Raw genomic sequence first — 22,501 nt, forward strand, 5'->3', positions numbered from 1 at the left:
ACAAACAAAACCCACCAAACCCACTGTCTTCAGTCAGAAGACATTTTTCAGTGGGTCTTATTATTTATGTAATTTTTTCCCCTCTTCTCAGTTCTAAGACATTTTTCTGAACACATGTAGATTTCTTAGGGATTATAAAATTCTCAAAAATCCATATTATTTTGGGGCCAATTGTCCTCTGTGTAAAGAACATGTCACATCAGGCTGAGTTTTAAAATGAACATAGTCCATTCCTAGGTTTTCTCTCTTCTGCTGGATAGGAGCCGAGAAGCTCCTGGAAACATTTTGGCAACACTGTGTTACTTACGGTTGAGAGGCAGGCTCGCATTGGTCGTGCCGAGCTTGTTGGCAGCCACACAAGTATAGTTGCCGAAGTGCTCCTGGGTCACATTGGTAACTGTGAGAATGGATCTTGTGCTAAAATTTTGAATTATAATTCCTTGTTGGCCATTGAAGAGCCTAGAAAACAAAATAAACTCTAGGTAAGTATGTATCATGAATATCATTTTCATTTTTATCTTAGATGGGGTTGTTGTGGCAACCCATAGACAGTTTTGACTACACTGGTGTTAGCGTATAATGTGACAATGATGTAATTATACTTCCCTTACATTAGTAGATATTGGGGAGGAGAGGTTGCATGACAGCCACAGAGTATTCCTATGGGATTATTTGCACTATATAACAAACTGAGCTTAGATATCCACACGTCCTATGCATATATTGGTTTGTATTTTAGAAAACTGAACACACTACAGCAAAAGCATCTCATCTGTTAGTCAAGAAAGAGTAAAAGGAATTAAATATAATGATTCCATTAAAAATACAAACTGATGGTACTGGCCCTGTGGCCAAGTGGTTAAGGTCACGCACTCTGCTTGGGCAGCCCAGGGTTTCACCAGTGTGGATCCTGGGCGTGGACCTAGCATGGCTCATCAAGCCATGCTGAGGTGGCCTCCCACATAGAAGAACTAGAAGGACCTACAACTAGAATATACAACTATGCACTGGGGGGCTTTGGGGAGAAGCAAAAGAGGAAGACTGACTGAGATAGCTCAGGGCCAATCTTTAAAAAAATACAAACTGATGGTTTCTAAGAAGCTGGCTAGGATAGGGCTAGGCCGTTTCACATGATATTATTGTATGACTCCCATGAAAGTTAACCCTATGACTGTGATGGGGTAATTCTGAGTCCAGGTTCAACACCACTTTACTGCTGCTATGTACAATCCAGACAGATGACTTGCTGTTAAATCTAGAAAAAGGCAAAATTATAGTATTGAGGCTCGCATTTAATGTAGAGTCTTGTCTTTGTCACATTTTAGGGATGTATCTGGGAAAGTCCTTTAACCTTTCTGGGCCTCAATATAGGATTCAATTTTTCCTGATTCCACTCTGATTACCCAACAGTCTCTCTCCAGACTTACCAGCAGAAGTCCTCACTCTTAAGCAGGCTGGCAAAGTTTTACCATTTTCAGACCTTGACATGCCCACTCCTGCTTCACTCCTTTCCTGAATCTGCATTCAGTGCTCATGATCCCATTTTATCTTTGCCAGCCAGATCCTTCCCTCCTCACTTAGGTCTGACCTAAGTCCTCTCTCTCTTTCTCTAACGCTTCTTAAATCACTCTGGTTTCTCTCTCTCTGCAATTTTCTCTCCAAATTTTTGTGGGATTTACAAAACAAAAACCACATTTTTGCATTGTTCCCTCTAGCAGTTTCCATGCATATAAGTCTCTTTCACCCAAACAAATTGAATTGTTTTAAATTCCTCCAAAGGCAGAGCCATATGGACATACTTTGCTTTATATTTGAGTCCTATGTAGCACTTAACAGTGGCATCCTACCTATATAATAAATAGTTTATAGGTCAATGGAGTCCAGGTGACAGCCCTGCAACACAGAGATTGGTAAGCTCCATTCAGTGGCCCCTTAAAGAAATTCTCTCTCTGAGTATGAATTCTCCTATAGTGAGGATGCCAACCAGACAACAACTCCTTTCTAACTAACCCCGAAATTTATTGGGAAAAAGTTGTGCGGATTACAATATGGGCTATGTAAGCTCATAGCCCAAATGGCATGTTAGTTTTTCCTCTTTAATGTGTTCAAGTTTAGTACTAAATATTTCTTTAATCATGAAGATGCTAATAAATGGCATTCCCCTGAGAGTTTAGGCTGAACTCCTTTGCATTAGGTTATGTGACTTGCATCCGAATTGAGATAAAAAATACTGCAGTTAAATGCAGATTAAAATAAGCAGCCCTGCTTGATTACTCTGGGAATTACTTATGTTTCATGTAATAGCTGAATTTGGCTGATCCAAAACTCAAACTTTAATCAGATTAATAAAACTTTGAGTTGAATAAACATTGGAAAACTTTAACTTGAGCAATAAACCTAATGATCTCCCACTCTGACACAAGAAAGCATGGCATAAAATATCAAAGATATGGTAGTTTTTACTCCTCTGTCTCATATTGCAAATTTGTCAATGTTGATGCTAAAATCCCATAGTGATTATTGCATATTTTTATGCATCACATTACTAACTTTATTTTTAAGCAATTACTATATGTTATATATAAAAATTCAGTTTCATTATTCTGAGAGCTTGAGCATTATGACTCAAATCAATTTACCCATGTCTATGCCACAGACACATTCTCCAGAGGACTGAGAGACTCTCTAGACTATAAATCCCTGTTGTGTCCCATCTACCAAAACAAAGATACATTTTGCTGCTGAAGGTTTGAGAAAAAATTAGCCAGGGTCTTCATTTGGGGAGAAAACGTTAAGGAAGTATATTTAGTTACTTCACAGCACTGTTTGCTTATGTTTCTTATGGTTGTCTTTCTAAGTTTGCTTCCAATTCTCTGTTCTTTAATGTATCTGAAGGCGAAGCCCCAGATGTTGCTAAATCATGCAGCGTATCCATGCTCTGTATGCGTAGGCCCATTTTTGGCCTCTGGCCAACAGTGCTATGTGCATCCTTCCCAAAGTGGCACATTAGCAGCAGCAAGCCCTGCTGCTCTGATCAGCCTGGTAGGTGATTATGGCCAGTAAAAAAGAAAAGTATCTTCCCTGGGGGGGATTTTCTACCCTCTAGAGAAAGCTACCTCTCTTAGATTACTGAGAACTCTAAAGCTTACTTTCTTCTATAGTTGGGAGTTTTAGAACTGCTGACTCCTCAAACACCATTTAAAATCTGTCTCCACCTGGTGGATGCCTGGGGTAGCCTTTCCAAAGCTTAAGGGACAGTGACTTCTGAGATGGTATATATCTCGGGATGGTATACTTCTGCAAATTTCCTGCAAGGATCCTCGCAAGTGGGTGCTTTCTCAGCTATTCAAATCAATTCTGAAAATAGTCATTAAATTGCTACAAAGATGAGCTCTATGCTAGGTGATTAGAGACTAGGCTGGGCAACACATGATCTGTGAAGATCTTTGAAGGCCTTTGAAGAGGCCAAAGAACAGAATCAGACATATGAGCAGGTGTTTACAACAAAGGCTATTTTAGTCACCATGGGGACCCTGTTATGATGAATACATTTTAGTTACTGGATAGAGAAATTTGAGCCACAATTAGAAGTCCCATCATGTACAGTCCTAATATAATTTCACTCCTTGACTAAAAACAAATGCTAAAAGAGCTCTTTAATTGGTAATTGATGGCACTTTTTTTAATCTATGAAACAGATTTATTCCAAAATGGTTGAGCATAATTATATTTTCTGTAAAGAGACTCATTGTTTTTCCTAATCAATAAAAAACATATATTTGACAAATTAAATTGTTATTCTGTGTTAAAGAAAATCCTTGATAGGCTTCAAGCATGTACATATTGCCAGTTCAAAGAATGGCCTTGGTCCTACTGGATTTTTCATATCCATCTCAGACTTGTTTAAAATCAGACTTCCTTGCATCAGTGCTGTGAAATTTGAAAGTGACAACTCAAGCAATAGTTCACAGCACACCTTGCAATAAAACCAGAGAACTAAATCCAGAATATTGCCTTATTTAGAGTTCTTTCTCTCTTTTGCCTAAATACTTAGGCAAAGTTCTCTCCTTTACCTAAATCCTTAGACAAGTTCTTTTAGAATTTGAAAGAGTTCATTCTTGTATTGACTTAGACTATAGAATGAGAGATGTTTTCCTATAGTCCCTCCATTCAAAAAGAGAGAAACTAATCTTGTTGAACTAGGGGTTAAATATGGCATTCTTTTCCTCAGTAGTAGATCAGTAGCATATGGTGCTTGCCTAGAAATGCCTGGCCACTTCTATTTTTTGCATTTTTACCATTCAGCAGACCCCATGGCTATAAGATCCTTCTATTACTATGAACCCTACTGTTCTCTACTCTCTGCCACCAATAAGAGTTTGTTCCATACTTCTATGATCTGAATATTTGTGCCCTCCCAAAATCCATATGTTGAAATCCTAACTCCCAAAGGTGATTGTATTAGTAGGTGGCATCTTTGGGAAGTACTTAAAATTCATGAAGGTGGAACTCTCATGAATAGGATTAAGGCCTTATAAAAAGAAGTTCCAGAGAGATTCTTAGCCCCTTCTACCATAGGAGGGTATAATAAGTATGTGAACTAGAAGAGGGCCCTCACCCTCATGCTGGCACCCTGACTGGACTTCCAGCTTCCAGATCTTGGACTTCCAGCCCGTGAGATACATTTCTGTTGTTTATAAGCTACCTAGTCAGTGGTATTTTGTTATAGCAGCCCAAAAGGACTAAGACATGTGCCCAGGGCCATTGTCCTCACTCTTCTTTCTCCTCCTGTTTGCTAATGCCTCATAAATCTGTGAACTGCAGGCTAGTTGCTTTGCCAGCACATGCTGCCAGCTCATAAGTGACAAAGTCTGACCAACTAACTAGTTATGAGTTAGAATAGCTCTTTATATTTTCAAGTTTCAGTTAGAAGTAGCACGTGGAAAGCATGCTAATAGTAACCAGGAATGCTTATATTTCTGACTCATGAAATGTTCACAAACTTAACAACCATAATCTCTCTCAGGCAGTAGCTATCTAGGATGGCCAGAAGATTCCATAGCAACATCACAACAGTAAAACTGACCACACAGCCATTGGCACTTATTGTTGAGATTGCAAAAATAAATGGAGCAGCTACACCAGACGTCATTCATTTCATGTATGAGTGCGTTTCAGCCTCACTACATATTTTGGACCTATTGTTTACTATCTGCCTTTCCAGGTCAGAAGTAACAGTAAATACTTCCAGAGAAACAAAACTTTCAGGTGAAAATAGTCATAGAAAGACTTCATTGCTAATATAGGAGACACATAAGAGTGTATCAGACAAAAACATTTAATATTAAAATAATTTGGAATAGGGGTTGAGAAAGGCATCCTCAAATGATGGTAGATCTTTTATCAGACTAGAATTACAAAAGAATATGATAATATATCATGTTATATAACTAGATAAGATTAATATGGTCTTTGGGTGTTAGTATAGCAGAGATGGAAGACAGTAGGGGAAGGAAGGGAGTTCTTGAGTCATAAGAGTTTTATTTACAAAGAAAAGTAACATTACCTCTGACAATAAATTGCAGGCTTGTGGAGTTTCAAGAGATAGCTTGAGCTAAAGACAGAACTCAAGAAAAGAGCTTTAGAAAAAGTCATGGGTGATGTTAGAACGCTGACGCAGTCTTAAAGGAAATGAAGTTTTATTTGGTCATCAAATGATGATTAAATGCCTCCTAAGATTGAGGCATTGATTTGGCGATCAAAGAAAAAAAAGACAAATATGACACAGTTACTATCTAACACACCTTAGCTACACCTGAAAATCTGGAGATGACATATAGGTTCTTGCACAATACATCTCATAATGCCTCACTCAATGATAAAGAGTTCCAGCTTAAATATATTTTGGTTCTGAATCATGGCTGTGTTTCTAGTCTTTTCAATGCAAGCAGGAATGCTTTATGCGTGTGAAAAATGTTAGCTGTTCTCAACACATTTATGACTGAAGTAATCTAACATTAAAAATTTCAACATTGTACGAGAAAAGTTTGGTATTAAGAGTGTGAGAAACTGTCATTCAGCAAACATTTAAACATTTTCAAAAGTATATCAACTAATCTTCAGAGTAACTGTAGGAGGTAAGCACGATTAGTTCCATTTTACAGATGAGCAAAAAAGAAGTTTAGAAAGATTAAGTTATTTTGTATTCTACCATCTGATAAGTGATAAAGCCAAAATTCAAATCCAGGTCTTCTGACTCTTGGTACCCTCCCAAAGTAAGAACTGGTATTCAAATCACCAAGTAGAATCCAGGATATTGTATTTGAGTTTGGAGGGACAAGACAGAAATCATGGGTGGTGCAAGGGAATCCAGGCAAGTGAGCGAATAAAACCAATGGAGCTGAATAACCAAGTGGCATGTGGCACCCGAGCCAGGAAATCCAGGTCCAATTCACTGGGGGAACTCTAAAGGGGTAGAAAGCCAAACAAAAATGGAAGGTTCAGCTCAGTTAGCTATCTGGAGATTTCCCTGGACCAGAGGCCACTTAACTATCCATTTGGGGGTTGGTTATTCCCATCAGTGCAGCCTCTCACAGCAGCTGTCTTTAGCCTCCAATGGAGTCAGCCTTTTAGGCTGCTCACACTCCCAAGATGAGAAGTACGAAATGTGCTCTCATCTCCCTCCTTCCTCAAACTGTCTCCCCTGACACATACACCTTCAGCATCAACTAAGGTTTGTTTTTCTTCCCCTAGGTTCACTAAATATTTGGGTGGTAGTAAATCTCTCCCCATGGTGTATATGCAGAATATAGTGAAGAATGGAAAAAAAATACAACCTAGACAAGTGGCAAGAATTAAATATTTTTAAGCAAGTCCAAAATAGTTTCTACAGTTCAAGTTCTAGTGATGCTATGGGGTTATGTCTCTAACTTGGCCAAATCATCCTCATAACATCAAATACATTCACATTTCACTTAATGACGAGGATACATTAGAGAGATGCATCACTAGGCAATTCCATGGTGCGAACATCATAGAGTGTACTTACATAAACCTAGATGGTGTAGCCTACTACACACCTAGGCTATACGGTACTAATCTTATGGGACCTTCCTACATGTGGCCTGTCATTGAATGAAATGCCATAATGGGCGCATGACTGTATTTCTCTTTGTAACACCATTTTGGTTGCAAGTTTTCATATATTTCTATAGCTTTTGATTTACTGTCCTTCTTCCCCCTTAGAGTATAACTCTGTTAGGCAAGTTTCCTGCTGATTTTGTTATTCATTGTATGCCAAGCACGTAGGATAGTGCTGGGCACTTAACAGGGACACAGTATTTGTCGCATGCTTGACTGAATGAATTACGCTTTCACATTTCTGTAATTCTTAGTCTTTTCATCTGTGAAATGGGAAAAATGAAGCCAATCTCAACGTGTAGATGTAAGAATGTTTTTTAAGCTATACAAAGTGTAATATTTATGCACATATATATACCAAACGAAGTAGGCACTAGATATACGACAGGTATTATTATTGTTCAATGATAGGGTCTGTTTCTTAGACAGAACAGATATATTTCCTCTCAGATGGCAGAAAAATATTAAATATTGAACATACAGGAAATTAGTTTTAAAAGAAAGATGTAGGAGAGTGACTGAAAAGATCATGGCATGGTGATTTCAAGATGTGCCCAACTCAGTATCAATTACATGCGCATTATCAACCTCATCTAGGCTTTTCAGAGATGTGCAGGGTAGATAAAAAAATAAAAGTAAAAGGGAAGAGGAGTAAGAACTGCTAGAAACCAGAGAGAAATGAAAATTTATGTGAACATGCTGCTATAGCAACTATTGGTTTACTGTGTTGCTTGGTACTTGAGTCTTGAAAACAATATGAGATCATTTATTCCTAGGAACAGACTGAAGAACACCATGCATCACTGTCTTAGCCCTAAGGGGTATCTATCTTTAGTCGCACATTTGAATAAATTAATGTTATTATAATATATTAGGACATTTAAAGATTTTAGACTTTATTAGGCTATTTAAAATGTATGTCTTGTTTACTTTATCAATTTTAATGAAATTAATGATTTTTGATTAGGGACCTTTGGGCTGCCTTATGCGTGATGGTTTGATTTGCACAGGGATGATATTGCCTTTTAACCCTACATCAAATAAACAAAGGCCACAGTGCGGGTGCCAATCCTCTCCTGACTGCAGTAAGTCTTGTATCCCTGACAACCTGGCCTATGACTAGATTTCTCCCCTCTGCTTGAACTGCTTTTCTAATACCAACGTGCCCATGATTTTAATGTCAAATTTCATCCCACAATATACCAACACAACCATTTTGCGGAAACAACATTCACAACAAAGAAAAAATCCTGGGAAGTCAGAATTGAGCAGCAGAAACCAACTTCCTTTTTGTAATCATATATTGGGTTTAGAGTGCCCCACAATCTAAGGTGACAGGACACATTTGTGTTAAATTCTTTTATCAATTTGAAAATGTATTAAAATATAAATGGCTCTACTTTATCATTATTAAAAGGCCAGAACTTATTCTTGCAACAGACTATGTTCCAAATACCATGTAAGATGGTGGGAACACAATGGTGAACAGGGCAGAACTCTCACTTCCAGGTAGATTAAAGGTTAGGAGGAGAGATGGACACGTAAAAAAGTTGAGTATAGTTTAAGAAATAGTTTGATAGAGGTGAGTATGTGGGAGTACATCCAGAGAGCTTCTTCTCCTAGCAGAAAAGGTTCAGGGCAATTTTCTGAGAGAAGGTGACATCTGAATTGAGACTAAAGGACTAGTGGAAGACAGCCAGCCAAAGGTAGTCGGGGATGGGATGTGTGTGGGAGGGGCTTCCAAGCAAAGTGGCCAACATACAAAGTGGCTTGAACGACAGAGGTCATATCACAGTTTGGGATCTAAAATATTTCAGCATAGCTATTGCCCTTACAGTGAGACAGTAGAATGGCAAAATTCATAGCCACAGAGGCAGGATATGGAGGCCTCCCATGCCATACTGTGGTGTTAGGACTTTATTCTAGAAACAATCAAAAACCACTGAAGGGATTCAAGTATAAAGTGATAGATCTGATATTCACTTTGGAAATATCACTATGAATTTTAAGAACACAATCTAAATCCAACTTTTTACTGGTGGGTTGTATCTGCAGTATTAACACCTCAATTTCAGTAGGCCCCAAGCCAAACTCAGCATGATCTAGCCCAAATCTCTTTTCCTGTGTTCCAAGCCTCAGCTAATGACTTCACCATTCACCTTGTCATTGAGATAGAAAACTTGGAATTGCCCTCAAATTGCCCTTTCCTTGTATCTAATCAGTTACTGAAATATACAAATACTACCTTTTCTCTCTCTTGCTTTTTAACTGCGCAACCAATACCCTAGTTTAAGCCGTATTTTATATCTTCCCCATCTATTCTTCCCAATTGCTCTGAGAAACATTTTGTGAAGACAAAGAGTGGATCATTTACTACTCTTGAAAAGCCCTTAACAGTTTCCCAGTGCCTATGAAATCAAGTCCAAACATCTTATCACGACATTTCATCCACTCCAAGTCTGGTCCCAAGGTGCCTTCCTAACCTTACCTCCCATTACACTTGATTTCACATCCTGTACCCCAAGGCATATAAAGCTCTCCATACAATACTTTTATGACATTGATCATGTTCTTTCCTGGTCTATGATTATTCTTGACCCCTCGCAATGCTTGGAAATACTGTTCATCATTTGGTGTCCAGTGCAAAAGCTACTTTTTCCTTGAAGCATTTTTTATGCTCTGATTCGAATTGAAGGGACTCTTGCTGTGCACTTTCAAGGACTCTCCCTAGGGTCCCCTTAGGATCTTCTTGCATAGTACTTATTTCATTTGGTGATTTTTATGACATATCATAAACTCTAAATCAGAGGATGCAAACTGGAGTTGGTCCACTTTCAACTTTGTTTGACTGGCCCAAAGCTTTAAATATAATAATATGTATTTACGTCTCACACGGACATGTTCTCTCCAGTTTCCAGTAGATAAAATGCTCCCACTTGTTTCACATATTTACCTTTTACCTCCCTGGCCTTGAGTGACAAAGTCATCACAGGGGTGATAAAGTTGTACTGACAAGACTTTGGTTATAAAAAGGAATGAAATATCATCAGAATGAAATTAACAAGATAAATAAATAAATAATAATAAGATAATATCAGCAATGCAAGTTTCTTCAATGCAGGAACTTATTTCCTTTTCAAATTTTTCAAATTATCTCACCGTTAAGTGCCCAATGCATATTTGTTGAATGAAGAAGTAAAATATCAGGTCAGCAGGGAAGATCATTTTTAACATGGGGTGTTAATGAGGTTATTTCAGTCCCCTTCTAATTGAAAATATGTAACTGATTACTCAGGTCAGAATGGCCTTGCAAATGAGAGAATGAACGAGAGAGAGAATTAACTTATTTCTATTCTCTTCTGAATAATCAAGTGGTGGGTAAAATCTAGAAAAAGGATATCTTGACACAAGAGTCAGGAAATTAGGGGTTTGTTTTGTTCTTGTTTCTTAAATCACTTTACTGAGGTATGATTGACATATATAAACCTGTACATATTTAATATATGCAACTCAGTGAGTTAGATGATAAGTATATACCTATGAAGCCATCACCACCAAGGCCAGAAGCATATTCATCACCTCCCAAGGTTTCTTTGAAATTAGATTTTACTTCCCATCTTGTACTTCCCCTTGACAAGTTATTTCACTTTTATGAGATAGAGGTTTTTCTTTCAGGCATAACCTAGTTAGAATTATGCAAGGAATGGGTAAGATAGTATACAGTGAGTTATATAATATGTGTTATAAGATTGCAAAGTAAGCATGTAGGGTAAAAGTAGCACGTCATTAAAACTGTTCTTGAAAATTCCCAAAACTTCCGTACTTTAAACTAGCATACTTTATAAGAGTTTCCAAAATGGAGGGCAAGTACCCAAGGTGGCTTCAAAGTGATCAGCGGGAGTGTGAGAAGAAAATAATAGAATGCCCATTTATGCTGTATGTATATCTCATCTTTTAAATTGTACCTGTTGTGGGTCATTTAATGTATGCAATATATTAGTTCAGAATTGCATATACATAATTTACAGGTAAGTACACATATATTGGTAGTTCTTGCTAAGTTTTAAATTTTACTTGTAGGGATATACGTTCCAAGAATCTTGTAGACCACTTCTTTACATCACTGTCCATGGCTGAGCCCCTAATGAACTAGTTAGCTTTTGTTTTAGAACCGTGTTATACTAAATACACATCTTCAACATGAGAATCTCACTTGAGATAGAGGGGTATTTACACGGTCAGTGGTATATGGGGATAAAGACTAATTGAAGGATTCTCAAGGTATATATCTCCCACTGTATGTTTTTCTGAAACTTATATATTGATTAGAGTAACAAGTCCATGCCATTTAAATTGTTACTATTATATATTTATCTCTTTCATTATGTTTTTATATCTCTCTCACGTACCACCCCAAGCTTGAAGAGTTGACTCTACATAAGTGAAATGTAAAAGTGTTCACTTTTTGCAAAACTACCATACGTGACCATGCTTTGAAAATCATAATGTGTTATGCATATGTAACGTTTGCATAACTTTGACATAAATAAATTACACATAAAACAGCAAAGAAAGAGGATCACTGAAGATACAGAGAAATATTTTAACTCATTTTTCTAGTTTCCTTGAAAATAAAAGAACGGAAGACCCCTCCTCTCATATTCCTTCATCAAAGTGAATAACTCAGATGAAATTTATGGCCTATCTAGATGATCGGGTAGTAAATATCTAGAATAGGGAAAAGGAGAGGAAAGGTCACTCCACTTCATTATGGTTTCTCAAGTTCATCTCACCTCTGTAAAGCCAAGAATGAAACATCACCATTTCTTAGAGTAAAAACCTAACCAGACTGAAAAAGGTCATCCCACCTCTGAGTGAAGTGACACGGTGCACCCTACACAGCTGATTTTAGACATGTTCCTATCCATCGAATGGTACCTGTACACACTGTGTACGGATCTGTGCATGCATTTTTATGCACGTAGATAACTAATGCTTTACAGCAAAGTAAAATGCTAATACTCATCACATTTCCTCTGAAGCCGCGGCGTACACTGAACAATAACCAGAATTCTGAAATGAGAGATGTGCTGGCATGATATTTGTTGAATTGAATAACTTAAAAATGCATAAGCTAAATTTGAAATGTGTTGCTTAAAGTCAAAATATTATAGGTTCTCATTGTCAAATATAAAAAATTCAATTTTTTTAGGTACACAGACATATTTTAACTGACAGATTGATAATTTTTAATGTTTTACAATATATTTGTTTTTCATTCATGGAGGTTTTTTGTATTTATCTCATTTGTAACTTTTGAATTCCTATCTTAAATTATGATAGAGGATTAAAAAAGAAATTCTGTTGCAATTAAAGAATTTCAAAAAGTATTGTTGCTGTCGGCCATTTGCCTAAAAATAGACAAAGTGAATAAAATACTATTTAAAAAGCCTAGAGCAGTTAAAGTTATCATGAGAGATCAGAGGACATGTCTTTCTAGGCTGCAGGCTTGGATTTAAGAAAATGTAAAATCAGAGGAGGGAATTCAACCAACCAAGCAAATAGCAAAATTCTGATCTAAGACAAGATGGTAATGCCACATTCACAAAGTGATAAAAATCCCATAATTTTGCAATACCTATTTAAATGTTAGTCCATTACAACTTAATTTGTTTTTAGTCTTCATCCTAAGTGAATGTACTGTTCTCAAGCCATATTAATTTGATGTCATCAAATACACAACTTGCTTAATAGTAATTTGTCTTTTCTGAAAGTGTCCTTTCACTGCATGTAAGGAGTAGATTTGCTCTTATCAATCTTCTCCATTACCAAGAAAAAAGTTTAAATTTTTGGCTCTCTATATAATTGAATTATGAACTCTGATTTTCCCCATATTTAAATGTATATGGAGTAAAATTAAGTCTAGCAGGACTGACCCTGCCAGGTATGCTGAAAGAGACTATATCGTCAAAAAAATGATCATTTTATACCAAGGAATAATATTTTAATAATAAGCATGTATCCTTAGTCATTCTCATGATGCTTATCTAAACAGTGCAATAAACTAAAGGTCAAATAGCTAGTATTTCTAGTCTAAAAAATAATTACCTCATCCTTGGGGGAGACAGTCCGGGAGCCATCTTTGAAAATGGCATCTGCTGATTCTCACCTCTTGATATTCATGTCCCTGTGTTGTCCCTCTCACGTTGAACAGGGTCACCCTGTGTAACCAATGAGATGTTGCAGAAAGGACAGAATATGCCTTCTGAGGCTAGGTCATAAATGGCTGCTACCTTGCTTTCTCTTGGATCACTCGTTCTGGGGGATGTCAACTGCCACGTCATGAAGATAGTCAAGTAGCCCGATAAAGAGATCCATATGGTGGTTAACTGAGGCCTTCTGCCAATAACTGGCACTAACGCGATGGGCATATGAGGGAGATATCTTGGAAGCAGATCTTCCAGCCCTAGTTAAGCCTTCAGATGACTAGCACCAGGTGACACCTTCACTTCAACCTGATGAGAGACTCTGTGCCGGAACCATCCAGTTAAGCTGCTCCTGGATTCCTGACCCCAGACACTGTTTGAGATTATAAATGTTTGCTGGTTTAAGCTTCTACGTTTTGGGTTAATTTGTTACTTAGCAATAGATAACTAATACTGGCAGGTATGCAAGGGAAAGAACCCGGGCTGAAAGGTTGACAAATCTAAAATGTGTCTTGATGGCATCTTTTAAGTCGAGTGCTCTTGAACAGGTCAAGTCTCTTGTGTCTCACTTTTGTCATCAGTAAATTGAGGATAATAAATTGTCCCTCACAGAGGTGTGAAGAATAAATGAGATAGAAGAATATAAAGGACCTGGAAAGTGATTTGTCCTCAGTATTTCTTCCTTTCCTTTCTTTAAATTGTGCTTAATTTTGCAGGGTTTCTTTTTTAGAAGATTTTCAAGCAGATAATTCCCAGTACACAGAAATAGATTTTATAAGATACAGAAGAACTGTAGGCAGATAATACTAGGATGTTCAGACACTCTCTCTTTTTTAATTTGTTTGTGTTTATTAGTTTATTTGAATGAAGATCTGGCTTTGAAGATCTTGATTTAAGAGAGATGAGTTTTTACAAACATTCCCTTAAGTAGAAGTGGAGAAAGTAAGTTATTTCTGAATATTTTTGTAAGCCTCAAGTATAAAAGATCTCTAGGAAGTAAAACTTCTCCAGGTCTTGTAAAAACTCTGTTCTACTCTGACAGGGTCTCTGACAGCTTCATGCTCCCTTAGCAACCTTGAGGTCAAGAAAACTTAGGAATGTGCTGTATCTGTTTCTTCTCTGTGTGTCTCCCTTAACTGCATTATTTCTGTGTCTTTGACTAAATAACTTGGGAAATTACAATTGTTTGTATTCACAGTCTTTTATTATGCTAATTCATAAATGACCTGCAATGCCTTTACCCTTGGCATTTAACGTCGACGTTTCAAATTCTTTTTGATAGATTCTGAGTGCCATGACCTACACTAGGTGCCATAGTTTAGGGGTTAAATCCATGGACTCTGCGTGAAGATTTGCAAGTATTCCTGGGTTCAAATCCCAGCTCTGCCACTTACTGTACGAACTTCTGAAAATTACTTAAAAACACTCTGTGCTTTGGTTCCCCCCAAGCAAAAGGTGAGAATAATAATAGTATCTCTCTTACAGGTTTGCTGGGAAAATAAAATGGGTTAGTATTTGTTAACAGCTTAGAACACTGCCTGTCAAGTAGCAGGTGCTCGTTACATGACTAGTCTTTCATTTGGATGAGATAAATATCTGAATGGCCTGGGCCGTGATGGAGCATGGCAGGTCCACTGAGTGAGCACCCCGACAACCATTCAGCAGCCAGAATCCTTCTTTCTCCTACTCAATGTAGATACTCAAATTTGCTTTGCTATAATTTTGAGAGGAATTGACATATTCTAGTGGTATTTGAGAATTTGGATATTTCCTCAAATATAGCCCTAACAAATGACAAAGGTATGCTTCACTCCGACATGAAAATATGTTTGTCTTTGGCAAGTGCATTTGATTTTCACAGCTCCTAGATTTTCTCTAGGTGTGTGAGTGTATTGGGAGGGGCATTGATTCGGGAAAATCAATCCATCTTCTTTGGCAGTAGTTCTAAACTCCTTTGAAGTCTAATAAAAGCTAGAGTCCATCTCGCCAGGAGGAAAAAAAAATCACTGAAGCTCTGACTTATGGACACCACTTGGCCCTTTGCTATATTTGCTAGAGGCCAAGAAAGCAGACTGCAGATTATGGTAGCCTGTCTGGCAATGGTTGTTGAATTTAGGAAAGGGAAACAGAGAGAGAGTAAAAAAAAAATTCAGGACATCACAAAATATTGGAAAGAAAATGAACTTTAGCAAAGGAGCTCTCACTTGTATTACTAGGAATAATTCGGTTTGTTAACTTTTAAGAAAGGTGTGATACAGATTCAAAAGTGACTTTAAAGATAGATAAAATAGATTACGTCATTATTTAAACTGTGCTTTGTGGAGAACCAAGGATTTGGGGGGCCCAGCAAGGACGTCCTAATGGAAAACAGGCTTCTAAGCAGATGCAACTGAGGCTTCATTCACCCCACATCTACCAGAGAAGTGCTGCTTTCACAGTTATTTCTAATTGGGCTTCCAGGTAAGATTGCACTTGCACAAAAGGTTTCATAACTTTGAAGGAGTGAGAATCGCTCTTCTAGATTTTTGTCCATATGGATAATCACAAACTGAAACTTCTCAATCTGGATTATCAGAATCTGCAAAAAGTTACATTGGCTGATACACAATTTTGCAGGGTGGGGTGAAGGTGACCACAGACCAGTTTCTTTAATTCTAAGCATATAAAAGTGTAGGGGTTTCCATGAAGCCACAAGGAAGTAGATTTAGAATTAGTAAAAACATGAATTAATTTGTAAAAACAATTAAAACTCGAACACCCCAAATTATGGAAGACGTTGCATCTGAAATAGCTGCAAAGATTTTAGGTAAAAACCACAGTCAGTTATTCAGAACGAATGAGGTGGTTACGGGAATATCCTTTATGGAAAGGCTGATGTTGAAAAAGGAGAATATCTTCCACAAATCCTCTTCTGGTTACAGTTTAAGAAACAAAGTACTTGCTTATGTCGCATCCATTCTCCTCTGTTGTGGCAATACCTAAGTTCTTGTGTGATTTTACCAGTTTTCTGTTCGGACATTCAGTAACGAGCCATGGCACAAGCAAGGAAACCCCACACATATATGTGGAACAATATGGAATTGTCAATATTTAGCTTTTTTGACCAAAAAAATGTTGCCATTTTACATAGTTCAATTTAACATTTTCTTGAATACATCCCTTCCTAGTTTTGAAGCAAAATATATACAGGGTAGATAATATGCTCCCTCTGCATTACCCCTTCCAGTTAACCACTGGGGCCACCCTCCTTTGATGACTTGACAGGAGCTGCTGAAGAGGTCTGAGTGAGCTTACTGGTTGAAGTAAGGAGACAGCAGTCAAGTCCTGTCGTCTCTTGTTCAACAGCTCTTGCCGAGGCTTTCTGGGGCTTCTCCAGGGGACAATTACACAGAGCTAAAGATGGAGTGGCCCTAAAATCCCCTTGCTTAGTCCTTTAACCATGTATTTTATCTCCTCTACAGCCCCTTTAGTGACAGAATATCTAAAACACAGTGTCCTATAAAATAAAATGTTAAAATGTCTTGTGGGAGAGTAAGGCAGGTGACAGGATGCAGGCTTATCAAGGAAGCCAGGCAGAGACGGCAGCTCCGATTGCTTTTGGAGTGCTCTTGTGGAAGCCGTGCCCAAGCCCTTTAAGAGCTGGTTTACTTCCCAAGTAAACATGGTCGCCAGCACGAGCGATAGTGTGCTGGTTCAGAAGGCAGGGGCAGAAATGAAAGGCATCAGTGACGGGGGCTTCGCGGGCATTTCGGAGAGCATAGAAACCAAAGCGGACGTTTCTGCTGGATCCTATTAGCTACTCATCCAGCCCACGTGGGCCTCTTCAATATGCCTGCTCACGAGGAGGCTGCTGAGAATCGTTCAAGCCAGTTAAAGAAAGTATATTGCTTAAAGTAAGTATCTGAAACACAAACACATTAGCTCAAAGTGCTTGAAACACAGTAATAATCACAAAGTCCTTACTTCTTCTCTCCTTTGTACCATTCGAAGGCCGGAGGCGGCACACCTGCGCCTTCGCATCTTATCAATCCGCTGCGTCCGGGGGCCACGGTGCCAGATTTAATTTCCTGAATCGTAGGAGCAACTGAAAAGGAAACAGACAAAAAAACTGGTGGGTAAGTAAAAATAATCTTCGGCAGAAATATCACACACATATATTTTTATTCCTTCTATATTCAAAGCAATCTTATGCCTGATGGGCCAATGCATCACATTTTCAGTCGTTTATGCTTCTAATACAAGACTAGTCATTTTTGGCTTCATTTTTCAAGTTGGACAATAGATGAATGTTCCCAGGGAGTGCAGAGTAAATGTAATACATTTTGGCCTTGCTTCCTCTTGGAAAAATGGCATTGTTGAGGGGAACACTTCATCTGGACTCCAGTCAAAATACACTTCCATAATAGCTCTCGGGTACTGAGTGATCACCAGAGCCAGTCACCAGACTAGGGGCTTTATGTTCATGAGTTCCTCACAGTCATACACTAAGCTAGATGGTATTATCCCAAATGTGAAAACCGAAGCTCAGAGAGGTTAAAAAAATTGTCTAAGGTCACACAGCTACTTAGCTGAAGAACTTAGATTTGATGTCAGGCATGTTGACTCAAAGACTGGGCTCTTTCAGTATTCTGTGTTTTTCCCTGCCTACTCCCTATGCTTTAGCACTTCAGTGATTTATTTTACGTGGTTTCTCCTGCCTAGAATGCTATTCTTCCCATTTCCACAGATTCAAGGACCAGTGTAGGTGTCACCATCTGCATACTCTTCCCTGTTGTTCTGATGGGAAATAGCTTTCCCTTCTCTGAGCAGTTTTTCTATATCTCTCATCCCATACACTTTCTATGGTGTGTTATAATTATTTGTGGGTGTGCCAGGCTCCCTTCTAAGCTGCCCAAAGGCAGGGTAAATATCGGATTCATCTTTGCATATTCAGAGATCAAGGCACAGTGCCTGGCACAATGGTCTTAAAAAGCTCCTTTGTAGCAAGCCATTGCGTTATTCACCGAATAGTTATTAAGCCATCAATACGCACCCGGCATTTCTCAAGGCACAACGCAGTTCAACTCCCTAACATGATGAAACTTATTTCTAGATGGGGAGACAAACTATAAGCAGTAACTTATAGCAGTAATTTCTGAGTGCGGCTGTGAGGGTGGGTCTGTATGAAACATGCATTTGAATCAGTGGACTCAGGAAAGCATACTGCCCTCTGCAATGTGGTGGGCATCGTACAATCCATTGGCCTGGATAAAACAAAATGGGAGGCTTCACCCCTTCTCTGCCTGACTGCTGCCCTCAGACTGAGATTTACACCATTTGCTCCCCTTGTTCTCAGACCTTCAGACTCGGACTGAACTACACCACCGGCTTTCCTGAGTCTCCAGCCTGCAGCTTGCAGACAGCGTATCTGTGGGACTTCTCAGCCTGCATAATCATGTGAGCCCATTCCTCACAAGATAATCTCTTTACATATATATATGTATATATGTGTGTGTCTGTGTGTTATGCATAGGCATAGCCATATATGCACATATGCATATGATTGGTTATTTCTCTGGAGAACCCTGACTAATACGTGGAGCCAAAGGATGGAAGATCAGACAGGACCCTGAGGACCATTTTAAGGATTTGACTTTTACTCTGAGTGAAACGGTGACCCACTACCTAGAGAGGAGGGGTATAATCTGACTTTTGTCTTAAAGGTATCACTCTGGCTGCTGTGTTGAGAAAAGACCACAGTGAGGCAGGGATGAAAGCTGCTGCAGTAAGCTAGGCAAGTGATGTTGGCAGCTCAGACTAAGACGGTAGCACTGCAGGTGGTGGAGAGTGATGGGATTTGGGGTCTGCTGTGACGTTGGAGCCAAGAGGATTTATTGACAGCTGTGAAAAAAACAGAGGAGTCCAGGGTGACTTCATTTGGCTTAACTGGAAGCCACTGACTGAGATGGGGAAGGCTGTAAGTGGGTGAGCTTTGGAGGGAAACGTTAGGAGTTGTATGTATGTGACATCTTTTTTGATAGACTCTCTTTTAGATCAGTTTTAAGTTTACACAAAATTGAGTAAAGGGACAGAGATTTCCCATATACCCCTTGCCCCAACACATGCATAGCCTCTCAATTATCAACATCCCCTACCAGAGGGGTACATTTGTTACAATTGATGAACCTACATTGACACATCATTATCACCTAAAATCCATAGGTTATGTTAGCGTTCACTCTTGGTGTTGTATATTCTGTGGGTCTGAACAAAAGCGTAAAGACATATATCCATCAAAGTATCACACAAATTATTTTTACTGCCCTAAAAATTCTCCATGCTCTGCCTACTCATCTCTACCATACCTCCATCCCTGGCAACCACTGATCTTTTTATTGTCTCTATAGTTTTCCCTCTTCCAGAATGTCATATAGTTGGAATTATACAGTATGTAGCCTTTTCAGATTGGCTTCTTTCAATTGGTATATTCATTTAAGTTTCCTCCATGTCTTTTCATGGCTTGATAGCCCATTTCTTTTTAGCACAGAATAATATTCCATTGTCTGGGCTTACCACAGTTTGCTTATCCATTCACCTACTGAAGAACTTCTTGGTCGCTTCCAAATATGGCAATTATAAATAAAGTTGCTATAGGGGCTGGCCTGGTGGCTCAGTGGTTAAGTTTGCATGTCCCACTTCAGCGGCCCAGGGTTTGCCCGTTTGGATCCCGGGTGCAGACCTACGCACCACTTGTCATGCCACGCTGTGGCAGGCATCCCACATATAAAGTAGAGGAAGATGGGCACAGATGTTAGCTCAGGGCCAGTCTTCCTCAGCAAAAAGACAAGGATTGGCAGCAGATGTTAGCTCAGGGCTAATCTTCCTCAAAAAAGAAAAAAAGGCTACTATAAACATCTATGTGGAGATTTTTATGAGGACGTAAGTTTTCACCTCCTTTGGATAAATAACAAGGAGTACAATTGCTGGGTCAAATATTAAGAGTATGTTTAGTCTTGCAAGAAATCACAAAACTCTCTTCCAAAGTGGTTGCACCATTTTGCATTCCCACCAGCAATGTATGAGAGTTCCTGTTGCTCTAGATCCTCAGCAGCATTTGGAGGTGTCAGTATTCCAGATTCTGGTCCTTCTAATAGGTGTGTAGTGATATCTCATTGTTTCAATTTGCGTTTCACTAATGACATATGATGTGAAGCATCTTTTCATATGTTTATTCACCATCTGTATATCTTCGTTGCTGAGGTGTCTGTTAAGGTCTTTGGCTCATCTTTTAATTGTTTATATTTTTATTTTGAGTTTTAAGACTTCTTGGTATATTTTGGATAACAGTTCTTTATCAGAATTGTCTTTTGCAGATATGTTCTCCCATTCTGTAGCTTGTCTTTGCATTCTCTTGATAGGGTGTTTCACAGAGCCAAAATTTCTATTTTTAATGAAGTCCAGCTCATCAATCATTTCTTCCATGGATCATGCCTTTGGGTGTTGTAACTAAAAAAGTCTTCACCAATCCCAAGGTCATCTAGATTTTCTCCTATGTTATCTTCTAAGTGTTTTGTATGCATATTTTTTTCATAAATATTATCTTTTCTACGAATCTTTTTAACATAGTCTATATTTTAAATAACACTATGGGAAAGAATTCAATACAATGGGAACATTGAAGATGCAAATACTAATTCATTCAGACAAACGACCTGAGTAAGTGTGCACTTTGGAGATATTTTAGGTTTCTTTAAAAAGCAATAAAAAAGTACAGAGTCTAATGATTTTTCAATATGCAGTGAATATGAAAACTGTAAACACTCTTACAATAGAACATTGCCTTTCCTCTTAAAAATATCCTAGCAAATTCATCATTTTCTGTTAAGCATGATACTTCACTTTGAAATTATAGCACCTCTATTTCTCTGTGGTACTTTTATTCTTACTCGTAAAGGTTCAATTTATAGTTCTGGAAAAAACTTGAAAAGAAATAGTTATATTAAAGTGCCTGCTAATAGCTTGGTGAAAAATGTTTACCAAAAATGTTTGAATAAGAAAATGTTATGAGGTAATACACATATACATATTTACATATATGTATATATGTAATATACATGTAAATACATACTAAATACATATACACACACACAAATACAAACACACTCTCTCATACAATATAAGAAATCATTTAATAAATTTTAACTTTTTTTATTAAGCAAAGATTCATGTTCCCCCCCATAAAAGGCAATAAAATATACAAAAGACATCTATAAATAAAAATCTACTTATTGGTCAATTATTATGGCACTGTTTTGCTTGTTAGAGGTTTAGGTAAGATTGTATTTTCACCCTTGTTCTCACAGGCTTTCATCTCTTGCTCCCTAAGAAACCATATTCTTTTATTATATCCAACTGTTATTGAAGATGAAATAACCATATGCAACAGGAGATCCATCACAAGCTTCTATTGATAACCTGGTTAGTTTAATTACTCTCTTGTTTGTCAAGGGGGCCATGACTCATTACAAACAAAACCATGAAATCTGAAACAGTGCCTGAAAACCCAGGCGTAATGAACCGAATAAAAATCTAATTTGTCATTAAAAGGCTTTTATGCAGTACAGTGTGCATATGGCTCAGCACAAAATGCTTTACCACACGAGTTAAAGGGACATGATCCTGTTTTCCAGGGGTTCATGGGCTGCTGTGATAGACACTGAAAGTGGCAAGATACCTTAAATGTCATACGGAAGCACAGATAGAGAATGAATTCAGTGTGCACAAGAAAAAGTCCAAAGAGCATCTGTGTGTGAGAGAATTAAAGGGCTGTGGGATTTGGGTGATCAATATGGAGGTAGGAGTCTCATGTAGATTTCATTTTGAGGCTAAAATTATAAACTTGAACTTGAAGCTCTTGATTTTTTGTGGGGACATGAATGAACCCTTATTAATATTATTCTGCCTCTTTTAAAAATAACTACTCAAGAGGAAGGGGATTCATTGACTTATCTATTCTTCATTCCTTCATCAATCAACAAATATTTTTTATTAGGGACCTCATTAATGAAAAAATAGAGCTCTTATGGCTAATTTTCGTTTTTTTTTTTTTTTTCAAAGATTGGCACCTGGGCTAGCAACTGTTGCCAATCTTTTTTTTTTTCTGCTTTATCTCCCCA

General features: G+C 38.1%; 1 protein-coding gene across 2 annotated transcripts in view; it reads right to left on the minus strand.

The window, feature by feature from the left end:
* Positions 1-22,501, minus strand: part of NEGR1 (neuronal growth regulator 1) — an 810,652-nt gene that overhangs the window by 164,299 nt on the left and 623,852 nt on the right. For both annotated transcript variants that reach the window (XM_046645643.1, XM_046645644.1), the window contains exons 5-6: positions 17,310-17,430; positions 308-459 (exon numbers count right to left, since the gene is read on the minus strand). In XM_046645643.1, coding sequence (XP_046501599.1) covers positions 308-459; positions 17,310-17,430 — 273 coding nt within the window. The remainder of the gene's footprint in view (positions 1-307; positions 460-17,309; positions 17,431-22,501) is intronic.

The sequence above is a fragment of the Equus quagga genome, chromosome 18 (assembly GCF_021613505.1).
Source record: "Equus quagga isolate Etosha38 chromosome 18, UCLA_HA_Equagga_1.0, whole genome shotgun sequence".
In the NCBI taxonomy this organism is placed as follows: Eukaryota; Metazoa; Chordata; class Mammalia; order Perissodactyla; family Equidae; genus Equus; species Equus quagga.